General features: G+C 41.8%; 1 protein-coding gene across 5 annotated transcripts in view; it reads right to left on the reverse strand.

The window, feature by feature from the left end:
• Nucleotides 1-21,857, reverse strand: part of SYT16 (synaptotagmin 16) — a 690,595-nt gene that overhangs the window by 224,449 nt on the left and 444,289 nt on the right. For 3 of the 5 annotated variants that reach the window (XM_078660330.1, XM_078660329.1, XM_078660331.1), the window contains 2 exons: nt 17,289-17,501; nt 8,674-8,930 (listed from right to left, as the gene is read on the reverse strand). In XM_078660330.1, coding sequence (XP_078516456.1) covers nt 8,674-8,930; nt 17,289-17,501 — 470 coding nt within the window. The remainder of the gene's footprint in view (nt 1-8,673; nt 8,931-17,288; nt 17,502-21,857) is intronic. The other 2 variants (XM_078660327.1, XM_078660328.1) reach the window with 1 other exon arrangement.

Below are 21,857 nucleotides of genomic sequence, written 5' to 3' on the forward strand. Positions count from 1 at the left end.
CTCTTTAGCACACAAGAAGAGCTAGTGCTTTCTTTTTCACTCATGGAAATAAGATTTTTTTATAAAGCACTAGCAGCACTATTAGTTATCAAAGAGTTCTTCAGAATTGCTGGCTGAAGGAAAGATTGAAAACAATGGTTAAATCCAGCTATCCGAGAGTTGCCCAGAAATATTTATTTAGATTATGGGGTCTGACGTTCTGTTATTTTATTCCGTATGAACCTCCTACCTTTAAATGAATTAATGGCTAGTTGGTCTCCCCTTGTGAGCACACTAAGATTCTATAACCAGTGTAATCTGGGCACTCAGAACAATGACGTTATTCTGTTTGTTTGCCCAGTCCTACTCCCTCATCGCCTACGTCTATTACGTCCTCTGTTTATACGGAATTATATCAAAACTCTAGCTGGTGTTTTTAAATTTGTTCTAGTCGTATTTTAAGTTTCTGCCTAGATAGGGGGTATGGGCAAAACTGGTGTATGCTTACCTAGTCTTACTGTCTCCTAACTGCAGGTTCAATTACTGGCTTATATGCCTCCAATTTTATTCTAGTACTTAATTAATTTGTGTACTCAAATAGTTCTATCTAGTTGCTGCGGTAAAGGAATTGTAATTGTATCCAACCCATTATTCTATTGCTTTTCGTTTCCCCTCATTGTTTTTACCAGTTCTAAAGTGTCTCTAAACTAGTCATGGATTTAGATATGGAACTTCGCACTGAACTGTTACTGCTAGATTGAATGAAGTCATCCTTTAGTTGGTTTGACTAGTCAGATTATTTGCCTCTCTTCTTCTTGTTGTGTTTGAGTTGTAATTGTGTACATAATTACTTCTATCCATTTTGGCGGTTAAGGAATTATAACTATATTTTATAATCCAATCTCATTGTGATACTTGTTCTTTCCCTCTTTAATGTCATTGTTATTAGCTGAATTTTGCACTTAACTATTGCTGCTAGGTTGAAGGATGTTCAGTTATCTCTATATAAGCACGTTCTTCTCTCTTTTTCAAGATATATCCCCTGTGGATTTTATGGCTGTGATTTTATCTATTATAAAATTGTACTTTTATGATATGCTGCTACCTTTTCTATTTTGTAAGTTTTTTTTTCTTCTTCTGGAAAGGGATTGTGATTGTGATTGTGATTGTGATTTGTACGAATAGTACTCTATGGTATAAGTCTCTATTTGCACAGTGTAAAATGTTATTTTATCGTCTGGTTCTTTGTAACCTTGTAAGTGGACTTCTTTTGGAGTTCTTTACCTTAATAAAAAAATTATTGAATCGGTCATGGGTCTCCAACCTTTTCTGTACTGAGAGCTACTTATGTTTAATGAAACACATTGAGAGCTACTTATATTATTAGTGTTGGATAATCCTAATTATTTTTAAATGTATTCAATCAAGCAAAAGCTATCTAATTTAATAACCTGGGCTGCATACAGTTGAGCTACTCAGAGGTAGCTGGAGAACTACAGTAGTTCCCGAGCTACTGGTTGGAGACCCCAATTGACTGACACCGATGTGCCGTTGCTGTCGGTCCCACCGACATCTATAATGGCAATCAGACTGCTGCATTAGGATTCCGTTGGTTGGACTGCATTGGCACTGGGACCGACTGACAGCTTCTGACAGGCTAAAGGAGCCTGTTGGGTGGTCAGGCTGAACGTATTCCCCACAATGCACAGGCATAGGCACCGCTTTGGGGATTACGATCCAACTTTCCGCCAGTCATTTAATGTTGGATCTTCTGCTTTGAAAAGGCTGTGGAAACACTTTTCTGGGCTCCCTAGCATGCCCCCTGTCTTTCGTGGCCCTTCTCTATGAGCTCTGAGGCACCTCAGGTGCCTCCCTAAACTTCCCTGCATCGTCTGGCAGGCACTGCATGGTGCTTGGCACAGGGTGCAGGGTTGTTCACAAACATGCTTTTTGACATTGGGGCTTGAGCTGCAGCCCTTTTCTGGGCCGCAGCACAAGCCTCAAAGGTAAGAGGCATGTTTCTGACCGCCTCAACAACAGTCAGATCATAATTTGGTGTGTGGGACCGCCGACTACCTCCCGGCTGGTCCCGTTCCTACACTCGTCCGACCGTCATCCTAATCAGTATCTCGGGCCTTCCAACTGCATCATATCTGGTGCCATTTTTTCCTTATGGTACTGTCTTGCGCTTATTTTCCCTTTCTTTCCCAGTTGTCATATAGTTTCTTTTTTCAGTCTAGGGTTAATGCAGTTTGTTGAGCGAATGCATGTGTATACAGTGTTTATTATGTCTTGGCAGTAGTATGATCATCTTTACAAGTGAATGCAGGTGCCGGTGTGCGCTTCTATGTATTTGATGGGATTTATATGCATCAAACCTGGCTACAAATCAATAAAGCAGTGTCCAAGAGGGGGCTTTACAATGAGGGTGCAAGGAGGTTAAGGCTACCATGGGGCACAGGTGTTGACGAGGTTCATCAGACAGAACAGGGCTTCCCCAAACATCACTACGGATGATAATATTGACATCTTACTATAAAATAACTTTGAGGAATTGGAGAAGTTTATTCAGATGTGAGCATAGATGGACTTGTAAGGCATAATAGGGGCATTGTGGGGGTGTCAGGTGTGATACTTCTTCTGGAATCTTGACAAATGTTGTCAAACGTATCCTTGTATAAGTTCTTGATTGCGGTGCCCTTCTGCTTTAAAAAACAGGCAATTGATCTAGCATGGGGGTTATACAGTGATTGATGTGCTTATGTGGAAACTTTGTTGACGATGATCTTGTACTGGTTGTCCTTGGCCTTTTTGAAGAGCTGCCTAAAGATCAAAGGGAGACTTTTATGGTTATCTGACATTCTTGCATCTGTACTTGCTCTCTGGCAATTTTGGCTGTATTTAGAGTTTGACGGACTGGATACTTTATCACAAACATCACGAATGTCTAGTCCACAGTATTTTAAACGCATCATAGTCTACGGCACTAGTAATTTCGTGGATGGGATATCAATCAGGTTTTAACGGAGTATTCTATCCACCAAACTCTAAATATTGCCATTTCTCTCTGATTATATTCAGACTCTTGTTGGTCTCTTTGCTATTAGTGTGCTCTTAGGTGTCCCAAAGTCCAGAGGATTTTTCTCTAACAAAGCACGACTCAAGCATGCATGAATCAGGCATCTGCTGTCATTTAGAATGTAAAGATGGATCTCTCAGCAAGGTCTCAATCTGTTATTATCAAATGTAGTTCTCAAGGATGTAATTTGAGAGTGTTTGCATTGGGACATTTTTGAAGCTTCTGTTCTTCATTTTTGCTGGCTTTGCTTGACCTCTGTGGGTGGAGATGTATGCAGCAGTTCAGATGTGATGGCAGCATGCTAAGCCCAGTCAATGTGTAATAGTTCAATTGCATAACGATGATGCAGACAAGGCCCAGAATGTTCCTCTTGAAGTGATTGCTGAGTGACCTTGGTGATGGCAAGCACAACATAAGTTGTTTTTCAAGGCCATGGTTGTTCTATCATGTGGGCGCATAACGTCATCTGAGCGGATGATGCTTTTCTAGAAGGAGGCGGCAGCCGGGAGGAGGCAAGAAATCTCAGAGTTGAACACTGAGTTGACTCTTGGTGGCATGATAGACTGCGTGATGGATATTAAAAGTAGCATTGAAAGTGTCTGACTATGAACATCATGTCTAGATTCCTTGTTTACCTTCATCCATTTTTTTAAATCGGTTACATAAACATGAGGTGCATTATGTGGAAACTTGCCTGGGCCACAACTACACTAGTGAAATCATAAAGGCCGAAAGTATCAATGTGGAAGTAAGTTATAGCATCCATTTTAGGACACCACTACTCTTTCTATACACACTTATGAAATATCCTCGTCATCTTTATCACTCGTCCTCACTTACAGACCCTCATTACGATGGTAGGTGCACTGCCACCGACAGGCTGTTGTGGCAGTCCGCCCGCCATCCACACCGACAGGCTGTTAGTGGTAGTCTGCTCGCCATCCAGGCACAAGTCCAACAGTCGCATTACAATGCAGCCAGTCGGACTGCACAGGCTGGGGGGAGGACCCAGGACCATCTCGCCTTCAGGAAACAACTCAAGACCTGGCTGTTCGAGCAGTAGCATACCCCTCCCCCAAGCGCCTTGAGACCCTCCCGGGTGAGTAGTGCGCTATACAAATGGTATGATTGATTGATTGATTGATTGATTGATTGACTGCGGCCTCTGACAGGATCAAAAATCCCATTGGAACACGGTTGGAATCTTAACCCTACAATGGAGGCAGTGCCAGTGCATGCAACGCCGTACGGATTAGGATATCCCTGTCCGAATGTCTGTTCTTTGAGGCCCACAGAAAGGGACTTTGAGGGACCCAAGTTGGGCCCCCGTAACCACAAAGCCACTGTTAAGTTGCCCGGGGGCACATGTAGTGCACCCCACACATCGATGCCCCATTGTGCCAGACCCCACATGATGCCTGGCACACGGAGTATGGATGTGCACAAAGTGCCTTTTTCTACTGCTGCTTGTTCTGCAGCCATTTCCCTGGACCACAGCACAAGCCCCAGTTGAAAAAAGCATTTTACGACAGCCTATCCTAATAGGGCAGGTGGGATAATGGGAGAGCCAACTCATTGTTGGGCGGTCACCAGCGAGATACGATGGCGGTTGGGGGCCGACCGACTGCCATCGTAATAAAGACCATAGTCTCATCATAAACGTTCAACATATACTCTCATGACTTATCATATGCCTGGTTCACACCTGAATACAACTTCAAAGATTGGGCCTTCATTGTTTAGCGTCAGAGAGTCACTTGTCTCACGTTCTTAAAACCCAACGGGACAAAGGTTAGATTCTATGAGCACCCTTCTCAGTGTCATTACTGGTTACGTTTTAATACAATGTATATTATTAAGCGCAGCTGCTGTTTGCTTGGGCATTCTGCTGTGAGTAGAGTTCCTTATTTTCTGGTCGATGTTACTCAAGCAAAGGGAGAATGGTAGCCCACAGTCTTTAAATAATCGTTGCGGTCAAATAATGTTCACTCAGTACTGAAAATCTCCCATAATGTTCATTATTTTCTGATCAATGTTGTTAAAGCATGGGGGTGAACTCTGATCGGAAGGCACTTGTCAGCCAAGCGGTAACCTTTGTATGGGGTATTGATTGCACGTGCCGCAGGTGACGTCAAACACGAGAAGGCGTGCACTGAAACATACTTTTGAAAGTCATGAAAATCAATGGGTGTGCGAAACTAAAAGCGAAAAGAAATCGAACTAAGAGCAATTACAGACCAGCCTTTGAAACTGCTCTGGAAGATATTATGTGAATAGACACATTGCATTTATTTATTCTCGAAAATGAAGGGTTGTTTCGATGAAAAACATAAGCAGATATACATCAGAGCAACAGAGTCTGCTGACATCCGGCCACACAATTGGGGTGATGTCAATTAATCTTCCTAGTGCTTCCGAGACCTGTTAACATGCCCAAGACAAGACTGCACTTATTTTTATCCGAGAGGACTTGCAAAGTGAGTAAAGGTGATTGGCAAACATTTGAGAGTGTAGATAGGGAAAACCCCAGACTGTGCTACAGGCTACTAGAAATATACACCTCACTCAAATCAGTATTGCATAATTTACTAGCAAAGATATACTCACTAGAGTATATCTGGAGGGTCAAGAACATGGATTGTAATAACACAGTTGCTGAATTTTTGAGAAAACATCATGAAGGTTAATTTCCAAAAAGAAGAATCTACTGGGGCAAATGGTTTTACCAGGGAGAAGATTTAAAACCATTTTTTATAATTGTATAGAGTCTACAATATCTGAGTTTTCTATTTCTGCATCTGATTATAGTAATCTTGAAATTGTATCTGGTATAAAAATATTGAATAATTGAAACAAATGGATGAACTTTATTGTACCCTGACTGCAGGGTTCTGGCTATCCAAGTGGTGAAGGAGCAGTGGCACTGAAGTCAAGGGATGTGAGGGCCCCCTGCACCCCAATTACACCTGTTTTTACTACTCAACCCGGGGTACAAGGGCCCCATAATGCGTTCTTGTGATAGGACCCATGGTGCACTTGCCAGAACACTGTCTGAGTGGTAAGGAACAGGAAACTGAAATTTGAAGGTTGCAGGATCGAAAATGGTTTGATGTAAACTTAATGATGGTAAAGGAAACCCAAGGCTAGCCAATGTCAACAGGTTTATACTCGAAGTAATTTCAGTGAGCCTTATCCATGTCTCAAATGTGACATACCCCTGAATCTGAGTAAGGCATGCGGAGAGGAAAACGCTGAGTGAATCAAACGCGATATGGTCATACAAGTGCGACTGCACTCCAAGTTGTGATATCCACAATAAATCAGTGGTATTTTGTGTCCGTAGGTAAAGCTCTGTAAAAATTGAGAGTCCTGTTTTTGAGGCACCTAGGGTCCATCAAAACTAAAAGCAGCCCACTGTCCACCGGCCTACCATGGGTTTTCCAGATGTTCCATATGGCTGTTCTGGCAGGTTCATTTAATTTGTATAGGAGTTATACATCATTGGGAAACTTTAACCAGAAATGTGAGTTGTGGAGGCATTACAACAAACCATCATTGATATGTTTTCACCTTGATTATCCTCACCTGCTTTGGCGACTTTCTAGTTTCATATTTCATAGTTCATCTGTTGCATGAAGCATGAAGATTGCAACAGAGGATAGTCCACATTCTCATGCCCCATTTGGTGTGGTCATTTTAGACATTCAAGTGGTCAACATTTCCCTCACACTGTTTTTCATGGATGTGGTTTCAAGCTCATCAGAGGAGTGTAGCAATACCAGTTTGTCAGGAATTAACCATTCATACAATGTGATGCTTCAGTAAATATTTTAATATGTTTTAACAGCAGTGCATGCTGCAAGGGAGCATCTCGCTCCATGGATAGCCATGGATCGCCAGCAGCCCCTGGAAGCAAAAATTGAATTAAAAAACCTCTGTTGTGGCCACATTTCAACAAGCCAGCATTAATATCTTCCAAGGGTGTGCGCCTTGACTTGTATCCCATGCATTGTGGTCATTTTACATGTGTACTTTACATTTCAGCTGATACATCACAATCACAGGTGTCAAAAGCCCACATTCTCAAGGCTTATGGCTATATGGCCATTGCTATTTCCCATGTTTTGCCTGAATGTAATTTTAAGTATGTGGTTCACGCTGCATAGTGTTCCTCCGAGACATGTAAGTAGTTAGATGTGTATGCAGCATAATGCCTCAAAACTAGAATTTGATAATGTGTTGTGGACACACTCATACAAGGCAGCAACAATGCCCCATGTATGAGCCTGCAGGTCTGATGTAACAGATGAACCATGTGTAAGGGTAATGTCCCTACATGAATATGGGTGGGCATGTAAAGAGAAGAGTGGACTTCTTAGCTGCAAAAGTGCAGATACCCACAGCGAGTGCATTGCCGTGCTCAGGACAGTTGGGAAGGGTGGACAGTAATGAGTGATAGAGTGCGAGCATGTGTCTGATTGGCTGAGCACCTACATGTTTATATCTGTGTGTGCTTGAGACATGACTATTCAAGTAAATGAAGTCATTCAAAGAGCATTAACCAGTTCAACCATGCAGAAGATGCTTAGGGTCTGCCGGATAGGCAGCCCAGGGAGCTTAGCATCAGTAATGACTGGGTGGTGTAGCCGTTTACAGTTCCAGATGTAAGGTCTGAGATAGGCAATCATAAGACTGATGGAGAAAGAACCTTTGTGACCCAAGAGGTGGACAGATTTGCATTAAGCTAATCCCGAGCTACAAACTGTCTAATTCCGTGGGGACACCCTGGACAAAACTGTCCCTGCAATGATTAGTAGCACGTGAGCCAGGTGGGTTGGTAAATGAAAGAAACATTAATTGCCATTCCTGCAGAGAAGCAAATGGGTATTGCAGGTGAGGGCATACCCAGTGGTAGCAATCTATCGGTGAAAGGGATGGAACCGGATTCACATCCTTAGTTGAGGTGAGGAAATTCGTGTGATTGGCTGTTGTGTAATGATGTAAAATTCCACAAAAATTCAGAAAACGTCCTCTAAATTACATGAAACACAGCCTTTAACACTATATCTTAGTGAAAAATGCATCCGTCTATCCATTTTGGATGCAAGGGAGCATTTTGTACTAATGAAGTAGCGCATAAACCACAGCATTTTGATTGTTTGGTTGTTCTTGTGCTACTGCAATAACATGTTGCAACTATACCATGCAGCGTAATGGCATAGTTCTGATAATTTTAAGTAAGAAGCGAAACTGGCAGGTATGAAATCACACAAGGTTATGCCAGCATAATCATAAATTCACCCAGGCCTAATCCCTAGTCAATAGACGTGTCCTATTCATATCTATTGCATACCACAGTTCAGAAGCTTACTTTTGTGTTGCCATGCAACACAAGCTTCTTGGATCCAAGCTACAGGATACCTTACTCTCTAGCCTAATACTTCCACTGGAGCAGTAAAAAAACCTTAAAAACAGGACCCATAAGCGGTGGTCCTGGGAAGCTGCTTTGTCAGGCATTGGATGAATAGCACAATCTTACACCATGGAAAGTAGCAATTTTGAATGATGTTCTTTATTATAAGAAACTTTTTTTAAATAATAAAAATATATCATACCTCTGGACTTGCTGCCCATGAGCTATCTGTGGCATCATTTCCATCAGAGCCCTGCATGCCGATAGCTGTCTCAATCTCCAGGCTTCCCTCTGTAGCTTGTCGACTGAGGCTACCAAGTGATGTGGCATCCCTATCAGCCACTTTAAGTCTTCCAGCGCTCCTACCCTCAGAGGGTGACCTTGAGTCGAATGATGTGCGGTCTTCATCGGGAAAAGATATATTATCTTGGTAACTCAATTGGCTTAGACCATCCAGTTCTATTAATTTTTAGAAAAAACATCATATGAGTTATCAGATTTTATAATTGTTTTTTGTTTTTTTTTGTTTCCTATCCACATGCATTTTGTGTAAGTTATGATAACAAATTATGTCATAGAGGCAATATGAAGGAGCAATGATTGTAAAATACTAAAGATATAAAAGGTTGAGTTTTTTTCTACTTAATGAACCAGTAAATCAAGCTTATACTAATAAATAATGAAAGTTTTAAGGAATTTATATACTAATTTAATAAAAATATAATATTTACCTTGCAAACCAGACTTATGGCCTTATTACGAGTTTGGTGGTCCACCTTCATCACCGCCACCGGTGCCCTGGCAGGAGGACAGTCAAGCCCATGGTGCTCCCGCCTGTCGGATTCTAAGTTAAATTCAGGACGGGCAGGTGGTGCTGCAGCGGTCTCACGGCGGCAGCTGTATTAGGCTCAAAGGAGAGCCTCAACAGCCTACCACCGCTGTGACAGCGCCTGCAGCACGGTCCTGTATGGTGTGGGATGCACCGTGTTGTGCAACTCCAGGGAAGCACAACTTGTGCCCCCCGCATGCACCCCCAAGCCTTGAAGCGGCAGGGGGACCTGCTAAAGCCGGTGAAAGTCCCCTTAGTTGCATCCCTCCCACCTATTTTATGGCGAGTTTACCGCCATGAAATGGGCGGTTGAAATCCAATACAGAATATACTCGGCTGTGCTGCTGCGGTGCAGCCAGCATATTCTTGTCCCTTTATGCTGCACAACTACCTTGGAATCCTGGATCCAGGCGGACGCGGCAACCCATCACACAAATGTCTCTGGGAGACAAGAAAATATTTTAAAACTGAAATATAACATACTATATTACGTTGCTATATCAATGTAAATGGAGATTGAAGTTTACTATTTCTGGGTAATTAAGCCATAATATTTTTTTTATATGATAAGATCGCACTTACAAACATATCTATCACTAGACAAGCACAGGAATAGATGGCTGACTGGACAGACAGACCCACTGACAGACATGGGAATGTGAGGGGGGCATTTTTCCTTTGGAATCCCCAACCATGTTTGACTCCATGGCCATCTTCATCGCACTCACAATTAATATCCATGTCTGGCAAAATAGGTTTAAAAAATCACCTAAAGGGAAATACCATTACCATATTGTAAAAGTATTAAGCCCAGGTGTTTTTGTCAGATTTTTTGTTCCTGAGCAAGGCATAGGAAATAGCATGCACCTCTGTTTTTTGGGAGTGGAAAAAGGTGTTCCACTTTCCACAACGTTTTGGTATCACAAATTAATCCAAGTATTAACCTAAATAAATATATGTGACCAAAACCACATAACTGAGAGCAATTTACACAGGAGTAAAAATCTGAAATCTGATTTCAGGTTTAATGTTGCACACAGAATGAGACTGTTAGGTGTGTAAATATTTCGGGTAGGGTGTGCAACTTGGATATTCCTCCAAAATATTGAAAAACATATTGTGACACAAGAATATTGTGTCAAAATATTGTCAACTTGAAAATATTTGTGGACAATACATAGAGGGTAAGGATATAATTTTTTAGGAATATAATTTGCTTTTTTTAAATTTCAATCTTTGTATTTAACTTTGAACATTGCTTTCCTGAATATAGTTGTGAAAAATTACAGTTTTTAATTTAATTTAATATATATTAATTATAGTATTAATAAAATATATTTCATTTATAATATTTGCTTTAGTTACTATAGTTTATAATTTCGAAAGCAAAATGTACTGTTTTATAAATGTAACTAGTAAGTTGTAATATAGTAGCTGGCTGTTGGGCTTGTAGTGGATTAAGATGGGCAGTTATTTAAAATATAAATTGTCGTATTTTAATTTTAATTGTTTATGTTAAATAAATTATACATTATTAATTATTTTAATTGTTTCATTGATTGGTTTAATTATTTTTGATAGTGAGTAATTTATAAAGTGAAATTGTATTTCATTAAATTTAATTAATTACTTTTAATTTAGTAGTGGGTTGTTGGGTTTGCAGGCGATAATGGTATGAATTTAATGTATTGTTAATTAATTTGTTATGTTAATTAAAACATTGATTGATAATTTAATATGTACATTCTGTTTGATGACTTATTTTTTTCATTTATTGTTTTAAAATAATTGTTAATAAGTTGATCAGTTTAATTATAACATTTAGTAAAAGGGTTTTATATTCTTATTTGTTTTACTTTTTGTTGTTTTGTTTAATAATTATTTTAATATTAGTAACGTTTCATTTACACATTGTCTGAATTTTCTTTTTATTGGTTGTGTTTATTTTGGGTTGTAGGAAGTGAAGTTTATTTATTTAAAATGTTGTTAATGGTTTATATAATTTTATTTATATTGCAATATACTTTTTCAATTTAATTCCAACTTATTTATAATGAGTATATTTTTATTCTAAATATGCTTAAATGTTTTTATTGTATTTTATCTTTAAAAAAATTATTTATAAAAACTTCAGGACTTCGAATAGTATATTTACGCCCTCCATTGTCCAATCATTTGCCTACTGTTGCTCAGACTGTAGTGGAAATAGTAAATGTAACCCGTCCTAAATTCAACAGCGTCGTGGTTTTTTTTGCATTGGAGTGGGAATAATACATTTGACTTCCTCAAAGTCCACCACTTTCCCTACTCTTGTGAGGATTGGAGTAGAAATAGTAAATCTAACCCCTCCAGAGTCAATATTTTCTCTAGCTTTATTTACGTTGTAGTGGGAATAGTAAATGTGTCCCCTCCAAAGTCCAACACTTTCCCTAGTGTTGGTGACGTTTGAAGTCAGAATATTAAATATGACACCTTCGTAGTCCAACACGTTCTCTACAAAATGCTTATTGTGGTTAGTTAATCTTTATTATTTTTTAATCATTACAATATTTGTAATGTTAAATTTTTGGGAAATTATTTACCTAGATTTTTTATTTTGCTGATTTTGAATTCATTTCATTTTTTATTTCAATCTGATATATGTTTTTGCTTAAGATATGTCTGTTGATTGTAAGGTCATTATTAATAATTTAATGTATTTCTTTTAATTGTTTACATATTTGTATTTGTTTTAAGTTTCTATATAATAGTTTTACATACTTTATTAATTAAAAAGACATTTATTTTGAATTGCATTATTATTTTATCTTTAATATATATTTTGATTAAACCTTTCTTTGTTGACGATATTCTGGTCCATGATATTTTGATTCCTATTTCTGTAGTATACATACAAAGTATGTAAACTCAATATTTTCGTTTGTGATATTTTTTACACATATTTGTATGTCACAATATTTTGTCATAATACTGGAACTTAGTCAAGAAGGTTAGGGGAGATATACAGCATTTATTATGGAATTGAATACAGAGCCTTACATCAAGAGGATGGGTGGATGGATGGATGGATGGATGGATGGATAAAAACTATTTATCCAGCAAAACAGTAGGCATTAAGGGTCAGATGTACGACGCTTTCATTTAGAGAGTCGCAAATTGCGACTTGCAATTTGTGACTCGCTAAATGCAATATACAACAGTGTCTCATACACTGTTTGTGATTCCCAATGGGGTCACAAATTGCATGCCTCATCAATATTAATGAGGCTGTCGCAATTTGCGATCCCATTTAGAATGGCTAGCACTCCCTGGGATGGTGGCCAGCTGGGGTCCGCAGACCACCATGTCTGTGACTGCTTTTTTATTAAAGCAGAGTTGTTTTTAAATGCGGCCCGTTTTCCTTAAAGGAAATATTATACTTTTAAGTTTCATTTTTTAAGGTCAGGCAGTGGACCCTGGGACGACTGCCAGCTCTTAAAAAATATTTGCAAACCCATTCACAAAGAGGAAGGGGTCCCCTGGGGACCCCTTCCCATTTGTGTGTGGCTTACCACCCTTTTGTAAAAGGTCGCAAAACAATCATACATTAGTGTGAGACTCGCTATTAGGAAGGGACAGCCTTGGCATGCCCCTTCCTAACAGCAAGTCGCAAACCATATTTTGTGAGTCGCTAATAGGTTAGCGAGTCGCAACATATGGTTGGCGGAGAGGTGTGGCGCCGCAGCCAGGGCGACTGACGCTGGAATCTGGGGACCACGGTTCGATCCCCGGCTCCGGCGGCAGGTTAGCCCAGCACCATGTGACTCTGGGCAATAGCTCGCTTAATCTTCCCGACGGCCCCCAGCGCCTAGAGACCCTTACGGGTGATTGTGCGCTTTACAAATGTGGACTTTTACTTTACTTTACATTGGGCAGACCTTATATGTGGTCGCAAAAGGGCAGAATGTCCATTTGCAACCACAAAAAACGGTTGTACATCTGGGACTAAAACCTCCGCAAAAGTTTTTTTGCTTTACTTAAATTATAGATGTAATTTCTATTTGGTGATACTCATCGAAAGGTTTTAAATTGTTCAGTGCAATGGTTCTAACGAGGATATCAGAAGCATTTTTGAAATTAGACTACAGAGTGTACAGAACAGCATTACTCCAGCACACCGCTCTGGTAAAGTTAATGATGGTTGCTTTGCACACACGGACACGTTTCTCTTGAAATGCAGAACAAATGGAGTGGAAATCATTTTCAGATGTTGATAAAACGGTACGCAATCTGAGTTTTGTGTTTCGTGATCACTTATTCGACAGGAACATAGTGCAAATTTGAAACATACTCAAGGTGAGCTGTTAATGGGGGCTGTGAGTTGATTTCGCCTTCTCTTCATTCTCCCTCGGAGGTCTGTCTCATTTTCTGAATTTTTCATTGTTACCTCTCCTGCTTACCGGTCTGGGGTTTGGAGCATGGAGTCCTTCCTTTTTCTTATTTGTGTTGATATTACACTTTGCTGTAATGCTGTAACAATCACTTTCCTATGACCTGCTGAGTTGCCATCTGAGTTGAGCACTGAGATCTGTTATTTTGCTGCCAGTAATGGACTACTATTTTTCCTGCCTGGTGGCTTTTACTTTGTATCCTTGTGTGTGCACATATGCACTTGTATTCTTTCTGGTGTTAGCAGTTGGTATTGCATTGTTATACTCCTTCAGGATGTAAGCATGTGCAAACTGGTACTTCTCTTGTCTAACTTTTCCGTCAGGGCACACACTGGCACCATTGCCACTGGACCTCTTTTGTCACTGTCCTGCATTTTGGAAATGCTGTTCTAGGAATCCAGTATTTTTCATTACAAAGATGTTGGTGTTGCTCCAAGCTGCCCGGTAACTTATAGTAGGCCTGTTGCCAATTAGCCTATTGTTCGGTCACAATTGGGTGGGTTGAATGAGGATGAGGTGGCCCCATAACTTCTTAATTTGTGGGTGAGATGACATGGTATTTGAACGAGTGTCATGTAGTTCTTGTATTGGCTGGCTGTCATTCAGTGGCTGTCCTACTATTCTAAGTGCTGTCTTTCTGAAGAGCAGATCATACCTCCTAGTCTCCCCAGGGAAGTTCAAGATCCTCGGGGTACCTAGAAATTATGGGGCCTATTAGGATGACGGGCGGACTTTGTCCGCCCGTCATCCTACCGGGGATTGGGACCGCCCGCCATAAGGGCGGGGGTCCCCTTGGGGGGTTTTAGGATTTGCCCGCCACAGTGTTGGGCACATCCTGCATTTTTAGTGCCCGCCACAATGCTAAAAATGCATTAATGCATTTGCATAGATAAAGCGGCAGGCACGATTGGTGTCCATAGCATGATCGTTATGTTTGACCTGACTCCAAGGTCAGGTGTGCCACAAAGAGGTACTCTGGCAATATTTTGTCATTTGTTCCTTATCTGCTGTGCTGTTATTATGAGTTACCCTCTCCAAGGTCTTGTTGGGTCTTTGGGCTTTCTACCTCTTTTCTCGATTGTGACATGGTTTCAGCGAGTGTAATTTGTATGTCGTTAGATGACAGTCTGTGATCTCGGTATGTGTATAGATGGTGGTGATATCTCCACCCTTTTCCTTTTGACGTTGCTTTGAGTATCGTTTTTCCTGGAGGTTAAAGACAATATGCCTCCTGGCACATTTACCCTTATTTTTCTTCCTTCATCAGGTAGATGGCTGGGTTAGTTAATGGCTCTAAATTGTCATTTGCTGTAATATACAGAGCATGGGCGTACATTTTGAAAAGGCAAACTCAACCTCCCACTCTTCCATATCCATCAAATTAAGTTGGGAGGCATGGGGAGTACAGCCCGACCCGTGACACCCGCCATCATAGCTGAGTTAAAAGGGGACTGGTGGAGTTGCATGTGACGATGCTGAGAATCGACTGGTCTTTCCTCGTGGGAGGCCCTGAGCCGCTGACTAGTGATTGGGCCCCAGAGTAAATGTGGCTGGTTCCCCAATGATCCTTCCCCCTCTGTCATCCCGGGCGGGTGGCTGCACTGACAGATTGGAGGTCACGGACCGGCCCTGCCTTTGATTTATGGCCTAGACTTGCAGGCCCGGATCCCTGGTGATGCTCTGAGGATTGTGGTGGGGCTGCGTGGCTTTCCCAGGTACCGGAACAGAGTGGTGGCCCTTCCCAGGTTGCTGTATGTAGACTAGAATTGCCCATACAAATTACCAAAGACACTTTTCCCATGCAAAGACAACTTACTGAGGACGCTGCTCTGGGTGGAGGGACAACCCCGTATTGCACTACAGATTTTGCAACAAGCTAAATATGATGGAGGTATTGCATTACCAAACCTGCAGAAATACTATGAGGCAGCGCAAGTTGCAGTAGTAAATAACTGAGTGCATTCAGAAAGAGAAGATCCGGCTGTGCGGCAGCCGCGGCCCGTGGAGGATGTTCCGGTGGGTCAGAAAGGCGGGGCGGGGGAGGGGCAGGGTGGGGGCTGCTACAAACCGAAATATCGATAATTGGAGGTAAGTAAACAATTTAATTAATAAAACGAATTTCGTAGTGCGAGCTGCATCGCATTTTGCGGGCCGTGGCTGCTGTGTGGGCGGACAGATGGGGAATGGGAGATCATAGCATATGCTATATGTTGGCAGTCTACTTGACTTCTCAGGGTGGGACCAAATGGGCCTCAGTACACTGGCCGAGGTATGAGATACTAATGGGGTTGTTCCCTTTGAACATCTCCAAAAGGATTAACGAACGCCGTCCACACAGTGGCTACAGCTTAGACATGCCCTGATCTGCAGCATAGACCCTGATGAGGAAACTCAGTAGGAATATCTATTGGAGAGATGACTATTAGATGAGCAGATACCGCATGAATGTATATAATTGACATATGGCACACTGATGCAGAATACTCAGGTACCGCTGACGCACCTAAAAAATAGCTGGGAGCATGACCTGGGAGAAATTGATGATGGTGACTGGCAAGACTCGTTGAATTTCTTAGCAGAGGGGGCCTTCACGGCTAGCTTTAAAATAATTCAACTCAAAGTGTTACACAGAACATATTACACCAGGACATTGCTCCATGAAATTGGGAAGACCACAACTGCCTTGTGTATTTGAAGTGTGACCCCGAGGGTACTTTTATTCATACTGGGTGGCATTGCCCTGCAGTGCGACCATTCTGGGAATGAGTGGCCAAATCTCTGGAGGGGGCAGTAGGGGGGGCCTCGAACTATTACGCCGAAGAGTCTTATTGGGCGAGTGGAAACCCTCGGACCTCACCAGGTACGAGGAAGACCTTAGTGAATATGGGATTTATGGTAGCCAAAAGAGGCATAGCAAAGAAATAGGGATGTTACACAGCGTCATTTGTCCAGAATTGGTCTGTTGGTCTCCTTTAAGTGTGTGGCATCACGATCATCATCGTATTGTTTGCTATATTTAAAAAGCTATCACTGTTGTCTGTTGCCCTGACACAGCTCACCCTTTCTCTGATGGGAGTCTGGCATGGAAGAGTGGGACTCAGTTTAATGAGGGATTCTGGCAAATACATAAAGTACTAACATTGTTGCATTTTAATTTGAAATTTATAACAGGAGAATCCGCTGGAAAAATAGAAAATGTATTAATTTATAAGAAACAATTAAACACCAAGAATTTAGCTTTTCAATGTGTCAAGATCATTTATCGTACTTATTTCAAATATTATGTACTGGTAGGACTCAACATAGCAAATTGTGTTACTTGTTACTTTATTGAAGTATGCATAAGGAAACTGATTCGTGAAGACAAAAAAAACTCAACCTACATTTGAGGTACAGCTACATTTTCAAGCAATGCAGTTTAAAGAGCTTGGCCATGCAGTGAATAATAGCAAAACAGAACAAATGTTTTCAAACAAAAGTTTAAAGAGTGCAACTGTAAAGGCATGTGATGATGCTGCAGACTCAATGCAAATATCTCCTCTGCCATGCTGAGAATACCTTCACACTCTGAGGCTTCTGTACTGCCCTCCTCGTGGTTGGACAGTAAGCGGCTGAATTTCTGCTTACGCTCGGAACCAGCCTGAGTAGCTTTCTCGGACACTGCTGACCGGAAACTCTGTGAGCGAGATACCGAGATCTCAAACTGTTTTATCACCTCCTCATCACTGTCGGAAGATGTGGTGAGATCCTCATCCTCCCCAAAACTGTTCACTGGGAGAAAACAGAATATAGGCTCATGATAACGTCGGACCCTCAAACAACTGGGTGGACACACCTTCATGCATGCAACGTTAAGGTCATGTCTAAAGAGGCCTTCTGTGATGAGGTAGTTTCTTATGTTTTATATGAACCCCATAATCAAGATGAAGGGTAGAATCAAATTATCAGATTCTACTGATTTCCTATTAATGGGGAAAATGTGTTTATGCTGTTAAAAGGTTGAAGACCCTTACATCCTGTGGATAGAGCTTGTCCTTTGCAGGGTAATAATAACTCAGAACTGTGCCAATGTTTACCTGATTTGTACAGATAGCACACAAAACCTCCAAACAGAAACTACCTCTTAGATTTTGTAGAGGTTATCATTTAAGCTTCAAAGCTGAGGTTTGTGTGGAATGGAGGTGGTATTTTCTGTACTTGGTAAATACTAATTCCCCAAGGGAGCACACCATACCTCCTGTTCTTAGTATATTCAAATATTTACTTCACACAATTCCACGTTTTACCTTTTTTCCAGGCCTTTTTTCTGATATATTAAGCATGCAAAATCTGTCAGGTGATAACTATGGAGTTCAGTACCTATTATACAACACGGAATTGCAATTTGCATGTCCCATTGCATAAAGATTGACATTTTGCTCATAGGATTCAGATATTGATGTAGGTGTGAAGGGTGACCTTCGCATCATCAACAGCGGCTACAACTGACTAATTGACTACATGCAACCTTTGATTATTCTGTGTACTTTGACACATTTGATCGCAGGCACTACTCACCTGCAAATCACTTGGAAAATCCTGGAATTAATATCCCTACTGTCCCGGGGAAATATCATTTTCATAAGATTGCGTCTTTCACAAGTCTCCTTCTTCCCTTCATTTAATGTGCACTATTTTCTTAAGATCTAGGTAGCCATATTAGAAATGTTGTGTGCATATAAGGTTCAACCTTACCTTTTGTTCCCCTCTGGTAATGTAATTTCCTAGCTGAAGTGTTGCCTCTCACTCATCGAACTATGGGCACATGTACAACCGTTTTTAGAGGTCGCAAATGGAGATTCGGCCATTTACAATCGCTAAAAAGTGCTGTTGCATGTATCAATCCTATTTTGCGAGTCGGTAACCTTTTACAGACTCTCAAAATAGGGTTTGCAAGTTAAAATTAGGAAGGGGTGTGCCAAGGGCGTCCTTTCCTAATAGCAGGTTGCAAGGGCATGTACAATTGTTTTGTGACCGGAACGCGGTCGCAAAACAATCACAGTTTACCTCTCACTTCAAGTAGGTGGTAAGCCACCCCTTACCCTTTGTGATTGGCAGCGAAAACATTTTTTAAGAGCAGGCTTTAGTCCCACAGACCACTGTCTACTCATAAAAAATTAAACTGACATGCTGAAATGCATCCTGTTTTCCTTTAAGGAAAACAGGCCGCATTAAAAAAAAGTGCTTTATTTAAAAAGCAAACACAGACATGGGAGACTGCTGTCGCCAGCAGGGCACCATCCCTGTGTTATTGCCCATTCCGAATGGGTCACAAATTGCGACCTGCCTCATCAATATTGATGAGGCAGGTCATTTGCCACCACATTGGGAATGCAAAATGTGTCTGAGACACATCAGTACATTTCCTTTTGCGACTCAGTAAAATTCGCAAATTGCGAGTCGCAAAAGGAAATGGTCGGACATGTGGCCCTATATTTCCATTAAGTAGGTCCTGGGAGGAGGGAGGGTTGCTGGAGGCGGTGGATGGGGCTAGGTAGAGGCAGGAAAAAGGAGGCAGCCAGGAGCGGCAATGAGGAAAAAACATGGAGAAAGCAATGAAACAAGGGGAAAGCGAGGAGAAGGCACCTGGGAAAAAACAAGGAGAAAGCAATGAAAATGAAAGGAAAGCAAGGAGAAGGCACTGAAAACAGGGGGGACAAGACAAGGAGAAAGCAATGAAAAAAAGGGAAAACAAGGAAAAGGCAATAAAAAAAGGAAAAAGCAAGAGGAAAGCAGTCAAAACTAGGGAAAAGCAAAGAGAAGGCACTCAAAAAATGGGGTATAAAAACAAGGGGAAGCAAAAAAATTTGAGAAAAGCAAGGAGAAGGCACTCAAAAATCAGGGGAGAAGCAAACGGAAAGCAGTGAAAATGAGGAAAAAGCAAGACTAAAGCACTCAAAAAGCAGGGAAAAAGCAAGGAGAAGACAATGCAGCAGCGCGGGAAACCTGGGCCTATAGTCTGCACAGAGACCCACTCACCGTTGGTCCTGGGGCCTGCATTGAGACTCACTCACAGCTCTCTCAGTACACAGCTGAAGTAGCGGTCGGTGGTTGGAGTGCGGCCGGGCGGTGACGTGCGGCCGGGGAGGGGCAGGGTGGGGGGGGGTAGTAAACTACGGAATACGGCCAAATGCAGGTAAGTAAACATACACATAAATAAAACGAATTTCGATGCAGTGCGCGAAACGAAATGTGTTTTATTTATTTATATGTTTACTTACCTGCATTTAGCCGTATTCCGTAGTTTACTACCCCCCCCCCCACCCTGCCCCTTCCCCGCCCCACGTCAACGCCGGGCAGCACTCCCACCACCGACCGCTACTGCACAGCTGTCCTGCAACACATATTGATGTTTTCAAAAAGCACTCGACCAATCTACCTCAAGTTAGATTGCAGCCAGCCGCGGGCCGTGGAACGAGTTACGGTGGGGCAGGGAGGCGGGGAGGGGGAGGGGCGGGGTGGAGGGTGCGAAAAACAGGCATATGGATCATTGCAGGTAAGTACACAATTTAATTAATAAAACGAAATTCGTAGCGCGCACTGCATGGCAAAAAGCAATGCTGTGCTCGCTACGAATTTCGTTTTATTAATTAAATTGGGTACTTACCTGCAATGATCCATATGCCTGTTTTTCTCACCCTCCACCCCGCCCCTCCCCCTCCCCGCCTCCCTGCCCCACCGTAACTCCCTCCACGGCCCGCGGCTGATTGCAGCACTAACTGATACCCCACTCACACGTTACTCCTATGTATAGAGAGACACACAAACACACATTTGGTGGTATACTAATCTCATGTATGCCCTCACTGCATATCCAAACTCCTCTCACCCCTGGCATACATAAACTGTGTACATCTTGGAGGAACTCAGTGTGCATTGTATATTTCTTACATACAGAATGCGCAACATCTGCCCATTCCTTATGGAAATTCAATCTGACACTACTACAGACTGTCCATAGGTAGCATAATGCTATTTAAATGTGTGGTTATCACTGGTGCAGAAAGTGCAATGGTACAACAGGGGTCCTGCCTTGTATTGCTATGTTAGGGATCATACTCCATAGCATTATTGCTAAAGCGCTGGCACTGTTGCTGCTGACGTTCTGGTCACTGCCAGGACCAGAAGTGAACATGGGGCTTACCAGTGCTTACCAGTGGCAGCTATCAACATGCTGCCTATACACGCTGTCATTTGTGTTTAGCTAGAGCCATCTTGACTTGGTCACTTTAACTACAACCATCCAGCCATGGGACCAAACCGATAGAGCCATAATCCCTGTAAACAAAATCCTACCTGTCCACTTTTATAAACAGAGAATACAGAATGGAAATAGCCAATGTAACCAAAACCGAACAGAGTGGCACCAGTTAAATGTATCCCTTTGTGTGTCGTATGGCAATTCCATGCTATAGTACCTGCAAACACAGGTGTTTGATCAGGAGATCGATAATTAACAAGGCAGACAAATCAGAATGCCTGACGTGCTGCCAGATGTTCCAAGTAGCCCATGGGTTAGGAAATGGCTTGTTCAAGTCCACAATTATGGAACGTTGAGCACGGAGGTGGCTACAGAACAGGGGAAGCCAATTCACAAAGCCATTTTTGTCCTAAGCGTACATTTACAGCCAAAGTGGAACCATTTGCTCAAGCCAGGAATCCACAAAAGGATAAGCCACAACCGTGTACAATTATAGAGTAATAAACTACATGCCTCAGTTGGGAGTGGGTGGATGAAGCTGCGGTTTGCCTATAGTGTTTGGAAACGTCCTCGCTCTAACTTATGATCCTGTGTACATTCACAAACTCCCCTCCTACCCTTTCTCACTTCGAAAGGGTCATGGATTTGCTCCAGTTAATGGCTGGAGTAAATACCTTCTCAGTGTTTAGGGGAGGAAAACACCCACAGACCTCGTGGGTATGTAGAGACAGCAGTCTCACCACAAAGAAAACAAAAAAGTGGAAAAAGAAAATTAAAAAGGGTGTCTTTTCACAGTGGGCACACTTCACAATGCAGAAATGTACTATAAGTTGTACTGTGCTCTGGGGAAATAGCAACTCAGAAAAAGATCACAACATACCATTTCT

Source organism: Lissotriton helveticus, chromosome 9, assembly GCF_964261635.1.
Source record: "Lissotriton helveticus chromosome 9, aLisHel1.1, whole genome shotgun sequence".
Classification (NCBI taxonomy): Eukaryota; Metazoa; Chordata; class Amphibia; order Caudata; family Salamandridae; genus Lissotriton; species Lissotriton helveticus.